Source organism: Balaenoptera acutorostrata, chromosome 2 (assembly GCF_949987535.1).
Source record: "Balaenoptera acutorostrata chromosome 2, mBalAcu1.1, whole genome shotgun sequence".
NCBI lineage: Eukaryota > Metazoa > Chordata > Mammalia > Artiodactyla > Balaenopteridae > Balaenoptera > Balaenoptera acutorostrata.
Genome location: NC_080065.1, coordinates 170,588,894 through 170,597,716, shown reverse-complemented (window position 1 = coordinate 170,597,716; position 8,823 = coordinate 170,588,894). Strand labels below are relative to the sequence as shown.

The following is an 8,823-nucleotide window of genomic DNA, read 5'->3' as shown; positions in this document are numbered from 1 at the left end:
GTGTTGACCACCCTAAGGGCTAGAGGCTGCAAAATCATATCTTATATGATTCTTGGCCTCATGAATCTCACAAGCTGTTGTGGATAGACACATGTACAACTTAGTCAAATGCAAAAATATATTAATCCATTAGCAAGGTTCCCAGATAATTAAGAAGAAAGATTTTTGGAGTGTATAGTAGTAAAATACTATTTTTATTGAGGGAAGTTTCTATGGTAATTGTGGGATAAAGGAATAACTAGCTTTTTAAAAAAATAATGAACCCATAATTACTAGCATCCTGAGTAGTATTGTTTCATAAGTCAGATACAATCCCCCATTAGAAATAAAACATCCCCTTAACGACTTGCTTTCAAAACAGGAATCACATTTTGCACCCACACTTTGAGGAGATGGTGAAAATGCAAATGATTACAGGAAAAAGAAATCTAAAATCATATGAATAGCATTTCATTTCCTAAAGATGGAGTCTTAAGGATCCTGGGTCTCTGAAAAAAAGGAACAAGCAATTAAAACAAACAAAAAAAAAGCACACAAACACTAAGGGAAAGAAGAAAGATAGGTAAGAGTATAGAATTAACTGGTTGGTCGTAAGAAATAGAGTCAAGTGTTGTCTTAAACACTTACTTAATATGTATGTGCCTTTGAGTGGGTCATAGAAGCTCTGAGGAGTAATTTTTAATTAATGCCAATCTCATCTGGTATGTTGAAAAAATATATAAACTTACAACTAATTTCCACTCTTTTGGGGTGATGAAAAATGTTCATATTCTCCCTTTATTGAAAATTACTTAAATAAACCTCAGGGTTTTTTTCTCCATTTGAAATTAACTGAGTTTCCCCCTTCCTGTGACTAGAAAGATATTAATATAAAGGGGTAAATTTGGTGGAATGGAAATGATGGTAAAATTTATTTCCTACAACAGATGATGGTGCTTATTTTTTATAGCTTTATTGAGGTAGAACTGATATATAAATGCACAATTCATTTAATGTACACAATTTCATGAGTCTGGACATATGCATGCACCCATGATACAATCACCACAATCTAGGTAATAAATTTATTCATCACCTCCAAAAGTCTCCTTGTCTTCTTTTGCTTTCTGTGTGTGTGGTAAGAACACTTAACAAAATTTACCCTTTTAATAAATGTTAAGTACACAATAATACTTTCAAATGTAAGCAATATGTTGGACAGAAGCTCTCTAGAACTTAAATTGCATAACTGCAATTTTATAACCATTGAACAACTCCCTGTTTCCCCCTCCTCCCTTCCTCTGGCCATCACCATTTTATTTTATGTTTCTATAAGTCTGACTATCTTACGTACTTCATATAAGAGAAGTGTTTGTCCTTTTGTGTCTGACCTATTTTACTTAGTATAATGTCTTCAAGGTACATCCATGTTGTTGCACATTGCAAGACTTGTTTCCTTTTTAAGGCTGAATAACAATTTCATCAATATTCTAATAATATTCCATTAACTAAGGTTAAATAATATACCATGTCTTCTTTATTTATTCATCCAGAGATGAACACTAAGTTTGGCTATTGTGAATAAGGCTGCAATGAACACAGGAATGAAGATTTCACTTCAAGATCCTGATTTCAGTTCTTTTGGATGTATACCCAGATGTGGGATTGTTTGATCACATGATAGTTCTATTTTTAATATTTTGAGGAGCATTGATTCTGTTTTTCATTTCCACTAAAGTTGTACAGGATTCTAATTGCTCCATAACCTTTCCAACTTTTGTTGTCTTTTGTTTCTTGATAACAGCCATCCTGGCAGGTATGAGGTGATATCTCATTGTGGGTTTGTTTGCATTACCCTGATGATAGTGATGTTGAACACTTTTTCATATGCCTATTGGACATTTGTATGTCTTGTTTGGAGAAATGCCTGTTCAACTCCTTTGCCCACTTTTTAATTGGGTTGTCTTATTTGTTATTGTTGTTGTTGTTGACTTATTTGAATCCCTTACATATCTTGGATATTAACCCCTTACTGGATATATGATTTTATATATTTTCTCCCACTCCCTAGAGTTTTGCTTTTGTTGTCTGTGGTTTGGTCTTATAACCATAAAATCATTGCCAAGACCAATGCCATGAAGCTTTTCCTCCATGTTTCTTCTAGGAGTTTTAGTTTCAGACTCTACATTTAAGTCTTTAATCCATTCTTAGTTGATTTATGTGTGTGGTGTAAGCTAGGGGTTCAATTTTATTCTTCTGCATGTGGATATTCAGTTTTCCCAACACTGTTTATTGAAGAGACTGCCTTTTCATCATTGTGTATTCTTGGTGCCTTTATGGAAGATCATTTGGCTGTATGAGTGCATTTATCTCTAGGCTTTCTATTCTGCTCCATTGATCTACATGTCTATCTTTATGCCAGTACCATACTGTTTTAATTACTATAGCTTGATGATGGTTTTTTTAAAATCTGCTCTTTTATATCTTGCAGAGCATCAGAAGACAACTATGACATTAAGAGAGCATGCACTGTATTTAGAATGCACACAGTAGGAAAATAGATCTAAGTTACTAGATCTAAGCATTTAACATAGAATACTTTTGGGGGAGATGACATTGTCACTCATTTGACCTTATGTAATATGTCACCTTTCTCAGCTATGACTCAGCTTTCTGGAATATACTGTGCACGTGGGGATGGTGAAGAGTACCAATGAGAGCAACATAACAGGTTTTATCCTGTTAGGGTTTTCTGATTATCCTCAGTTACAGAAGGTTCTATTTGTGGTCATCTTGATCTTGTATTTACTAACCATTTTGGGGAACACCACCATCATTCTGATATCTCGTCTGGAACCCAAGCTTCATACACCAATGTATTTCTTCCTTTCTCATCTCTCCTTCCTGGACCTCTGCTTTACCAGCAGTGTTATTCCACAGCTCCTAGTAAACTTGTGGGATCCCATGAAAACCATCACCTATGGTGGCTGTGTGGTTCAGCTCTATGTCTCTCTTGCCCTTGGATCTACTGAGTGTGTCCTACTGGCTCTGATGTCCTATGATCGTTATGTGGCCATCTGCCGTCCCCTCCACTACACTCTCTTAATGCATCCCCATTTCTGCATGACCCTGACATCTTTGGCGTGGCTTAGTGGGGTGACCACCACCCTGGTACAGTCCACTCTTACCCTGCAGCTACCGTTCTGTGGGCAGCACCAAGTGGATCATTTTATCTGTGAGGTCCCTGTACTTATCAAGTTGGCTTGTGTGGACACAACTTTCAATGAGGCTGAGCTCTTTGTGGCTAGTATCCTCTTCCTTATAGTGCCTGTCTCCTTCATCCTGGTCTCCTATGGTTACATTGCCCAAGCAGTTTTGAAGATCAAATCAGCTACTGGAAGAAAGAAAGTGTTTGGGACCTGTTCCTCCCATGTGACGGTTGTCATCATTTTCTATGGAACCATCATGTTCATGTATCTGCAGTCAGCCAAGAGTACATACAAGGATCAGGGAAAGTTTGTCTCCCTCTTCTACACTGTGGTGACCCCCATGCTTAATCCTCTTATCTATACTCTGAGGAACAAAGAGGTTAAGGGGGCACTAAGGAAAGTTCTAGGGAAGATTCAGGTAGTAAATTTTACATGATTGTCAAAAAAATTTTAAAAGCACTACTGTGATAAACATCTCTTTTTTATGGTAAAAGAAACTGACATAACATCTTCTAATAGGAGCCTATTTGGTCATTTTTCTCCCATTTCCTTTTGATTAATTTCTTATACAACATTCTGTAATACACTGTGGAATATGTGTGTCTAGTCCCAAATTTACAATTACCCAATAGTAACACAATATAAATCCTTTAGTCAATGTCTTTTCTCCAAAATACATCATATATGAGGCTTATTTTAATTAAATGTTTTACAAGATTAAGACAAACATGAAAATATTCAAGAAATATTTAAATCAATCCCCTTTTTTTTCATTTGTGAGTAACACATTTAGTCTCTCAGCCTTTCTGTTTCTCTAGATGGAGTTATGGCTTACCTTTTTTCAAGGATGTGTCTAAGATGGATGAACTATGGGCAAGCTGTCATAAAGCAATTCTTCTACTTCACCCTATACTCTATCCATTTAAAATGTCATAGACATATGTAGAGTTGCATAAACAACATGAGGACAAAAGCCACACGTTTGAGGTAGAGGATAAGCAGAAAGAGCTTGATTCTATTATTCTGTAGATGAAAAAATGAACCACTTTAAACAGTCTAACATTGGAGTCTGATTCCTAGGAAAAAGCGCAGCTATAGAATATTCTATAGCTTGCAAAGACATATAAATAAAAACACTTATTGTTGTTAGTATAACTGTACATTTCTTACTGCTGATTATTTCACTTTTTAAATATGCAATAATACACTATTGGTTTTTTTTTTACCTTCTGACCCCTACATTTCTATATATAAAAACATATTTTCATAATTCAGAGACTCATTTTCCAGATGAAAGTTAATCAAACTCTTTTTATTATTTATGCTACCACACTGATTTCTTTCTCATAATTTCACTCTAAATGACCTTTGCCTAGGACATTCCTTTCTGGAAATGAGGACTTTTGCATCTTGATTCTGAGAAATTTTGTGCAAATATATAGTATTATAGTCTCTATTTCACTGCATTATAGCAAACATTAGGTTGTACAGCCTATAGTGGGCAAAAATACTCTACATTCCATTGATTTTGGGAAGTTGTGTTTCCATTTTCATTGCCTCAAGGTATTTTTAAAATTTCCCCTTTGATTTCTTTGCTGATCCATTAGCTGTTTAGTAGAATGTTGTTTAGTCTTCACATGTTTATGTTTTTTCCAGTTTTCTTTTCATAATTATTTCTAGTTTCATAGTGTTGTGGTCAGAAAAGATGCTTGATGTGATTTGAATCCTCTTAAAATTTATTGAGACTTGTTTTGTGACCTAACATCTAATCTATCATGCAGTTTTTGAATAAAATGTTTTGTATATATTTAGTAAGTCAATCTGGTTAATGTGTCACTTAAAGCCAATATTTCCTTGTTGATTTTCTGTCTGGACGATCAATCCATTGATGTAAGTGGGGTATTAAAGTCCCCTACTATTATTGTATTACTGTCAATTTCTCCCTTTATGTCTGTTAATATTTGCTTTATATATTTAGGTGCTCCTATGTTGGGAGAATTAGTATTTATGAATGTTGTATCTTTTTCTCAGATTGACCTCTTTATCATTATATAAATGTCATTCTTTTTCATTTGCTATAGTCTTTGTTTTAAAGTTCATTTTGTCTGATATGAGTATTGCTACCCCAGCTCTCTTTTCATTTCCACTTGCATGGAAAACTTTTTCCATCCTTTCACTTTCAGTCTATGTGTGTCTTGAGTAAGTCCCCTGTAGCTTCATATAGATGGGTCTTTTTTTAAAATCCATTCAGTCACCCTATGTCTTTTGATTGGAGCATTTAGTTCACTTACATTTAAAGTGATTATTGATATGTATGGACTTATTATCATTTTGTTACTTGTTTTTCTGTGTGTGTTTGCTGTAGGTTTTTGTGGTTAGCACGAGGTCCATATATATTGACCTATATATACAGCAGTTTATTTTAAGCTGATAGTTGCTTAAGTTTGAATGCATTCTAAATACCCTACAGTTTTGCTCCTCTCCCCCTAGGTTTTATGTTTGTAACATCATATTTTACATCTTTTTATTTTGTGTATCCCTTAGGTACTTCTTGTTGTTATAGTTGATTTTACTACTTTTGTTTTTAACCTTCATACTAGCTTTATAATTGGCTGATCCACTGCCTTTACTATATATTTTCCTTTACCAATGAGATTTTTCCTTTCATATATTTTCTTATGTCTAATTATGGCCTTTTGTTTTCTGTTTAAGGAAAACCCTTTAATATTTGTTGTAAGGGTGGTTAGTGGTGATTAAGTCCTTTAGTTTTTGCTTGTCTGGAAAACTCTTGATCTCTCCTTCAATTTTGTGTGACAACCTTGCCAAGTACAGTAGTCTTCGTTGTAAGTTTTTTTTTTCCTTTCAGCACTTTAAATATGTCCTGCCACTTGCTTCTGGCTTGCAAACTTTCTGCTGAAAAATAGCTGATAGCCTTATGAGAGTTCCCTTGTATGTAACTAGTTATTTTTCTCTTGCTGCCTTTAAAATTTTCTCTTTATCTTTAACTTTTACCACTTTAACTGTGGTATGTCTTGGTGTGGATCTCTTTGGGTTCATCTTGTTTGAGATTTTCTTTCTTCCTGGACCTGGATGATTGTTTTCTTTCCCAGGTTAAGGAAGTTTTCAGCCACTGTTTCTTTTAATGAATTTTTATTGGAATATATTTGCTTTACAATCAGCCATTGTTTCTTCAAATAAGTTTTCTGCTCTTTTCTCTTTGTTTTGGACCCCTATAATGTGGATGTTAGTATGCTTGACATCATCTCAGAGGTCTCATAAGCTATTTTTTAAATTCTTTTTTTTCTTTTTGCTGTTCTGATTGGATGATTTCCACTAGTCTGTCTTCCATATCATTTATCCATTCTTCTGTATTGTCTACTCTGCTATGGATTTCCTCTAGGTATTTATTTTTCATTTCTTTTATTGTATTCTATAACTCTGATTGGTTCTTTCTTATATTTTCTAACTCTTTGTTGAAGTTCTCAGTGTGTTCCTCTATTCTTATCCTGAGTTTGGTGAGCATCTTTATGATGATTACTTTGAACTCTTTATCAGGTAAATTGCTTATGTCCATTTCATTTAGGGTTTTTTCCCTGGGGTTTTATCTTGTTCTTTTGTTTGGAACATGATTCCTCTATCTCCTCATTTTGTTTGACATTCTGCACTTTTTTCCCTATAAATTAGGCAATACATGTATCTCTCCTGGTCTTAAAAGCATGGCCTTTTGTAGGAGCATCCCCTATACATACTGTGTGTGCTGGGCAGCTTTGTCACATCACATAAGCTCTCAGGAGTTAATTTTTAATGAATGCTAATCACATTTAGTGTATTTCAATCATGTAACCTGATAATTATTTTCATTCTTTATGGGTGACAAATTTTTTTTCTTCCTTAATTGAATAAAACCTTAAAATCTAAATAAAACCTAAGTTTTGTGTCCCTAATTGGAAATATCTGAGTTTTTCCCTTTCTGTAACCAGGAATACACTAACAGAAAGTGCTAACTTTAGTTGGATTATGAGAAAGTGATGGTCCATTTTATTTCCCAAAGCAGATGATGGTATTTATTAGAGATCTACTGCTCTTTACTTAAGAGAGCATCAGAGAGGACAGCTAAGAGGTAAAGAGGGATTGCATTTACTTAAAATTTACAAAGTAGGAAAACAGATCTAAATCACTAGATGTAAACATAGCTTCTAAGTGTTTAAAATACAATACTTTGGGGGAAGGTGACATTGTCAATCACTTAACCATACATAATATGTCATCTTTCTCAGCTATAAGTCAGCTTTCTGGGACATAATTTGCACATGAGGATGCTGAGGATTACTAATGAGAATAACTTAACAGTTTTCACTCTGTTGGGGTTTTCTAATTATCCTCAGTTACAGAAAGTTCTATCTGTGATTATCTTGATCTTGTATTTACTAACCATTTTGGGGACCATCACTGTCATCCTATTATCTCATCTGGATCCCAAGCTTCATATACCAATATATTTCTTCCTTTTAAATTTCTCCTTCCTGGATCTCTACTTCACCATAGGTATTATTCCTCAGATTCTAGTTAATCTGAGAGATTCAGTTAAGTCTATCACCTATCATAGATGTGTGATTCAACTCTACATATCCCATGCACTGGGATTCATAGTGTGTATCCTCCTGGCAGTGATAGCCTACAATTTCTATGCTGTTATTTGCTGTCCTCTATATTATGTCTTTATAATGCACATTGACCTTTGTCACATCCCAGTGTCTTTGGCATGGTTCAGTGAGATAGATCCCACCATGGTATAGTCCACTCTCACCATGCAGCTGCCCTTCTGCAGTCATCACCAAGTGGATCATTTCATCTGTGAAGTTCCTGTGTTTATCCAGTTGGCTTGTGTGGACACCACTTTCACCACTTGTGAGTGTGTGTGTTTGTGTGTGTGTGTTTGTGTGTGTGTGTGTGTGTGTGTGTGTGTGTGTGTGTGTGTAGCTCTGTGTGGCTGGTATCCTCTTTTTATAGTACCTGTCTCCTTTATTTTGGACCTATGGCTACATTTACCAAGCAGTTTTGAAGATCAAGTTGGCCACTGGAAGAAAGAAAGCATTTGAGACTTCTTTTCTCATCTGCTGGTTGTCACCATTTTCTATGGAACCATCATCTTCATGTATCTGCAGTCAGCCAAGAGTGGAGCCAAGGACCAGTGAATGTTTGTCTCCCTCTTCTACAGTGTGGTGACCACAATGCTCAACCCTCTTATCTATACTTTAAGAAGCAAAGAAGTTAAAGGAGCATTAAAAAAATCCTAGGGAAGATTCTGGGGATAGATAATTACATGATTATTTTAAAAATTTAAAGTGATACTGTGATGAAGATCTTTTATTTTTTTAATTTTTACTTTTTACAATATTTTCTTGGCCATGCTGCATGGCATGTGGCATCTTAGTTTCCCAACCAGGGATCAAAGCCATGCCCCTTGCATGGGGAGCTCAGAGTCTTAATCACTGGACTGCCAGGGAAGTCCCAAACATCTTTTAATAGGAGCTTATTTATATCATTTTCTTACATTATCTTTTGGCTAATTACTTATACAATATTTAACATTCTGCTAAACCCTACAGAATATATTTCTAGTTCTGATTTTGTC

At 35.0% G+C, this 8,823-nt stretch overlaps 1 protein-coding gene and 1 pseudogene across 1 annotated transcript; both read left to right on the top strand.

Annotated features, from left to right (window-relative positions):
* Positions 1 to 2,676: 2,676 nt before the first annotated feature.
* Positions 2,677 to 3,624, top strand: LOC103017341 (olfactory receptor 2G2-like). Its single transcript, XM_028164324.2, has one exon. The coding sequence runs from the start codon at positions 2,677 to 2,679 to the stop codon at positions 3,622 to 3,624; it is 948 nt and encodes a 315-aa protein (XP_028020125.2).
* A 3,874-nt stretch (positions 3,625 to 7,498) lies between these two features.
* LOC103017615 (olfactory receptor 2G2-like) lies at positions 7,499 to 8,485 on the top strand (annotated as a pseudogene).
* The last annotated feature ends 338 nt before the right edge of the window (positions 8,486 to 8,823 follow it).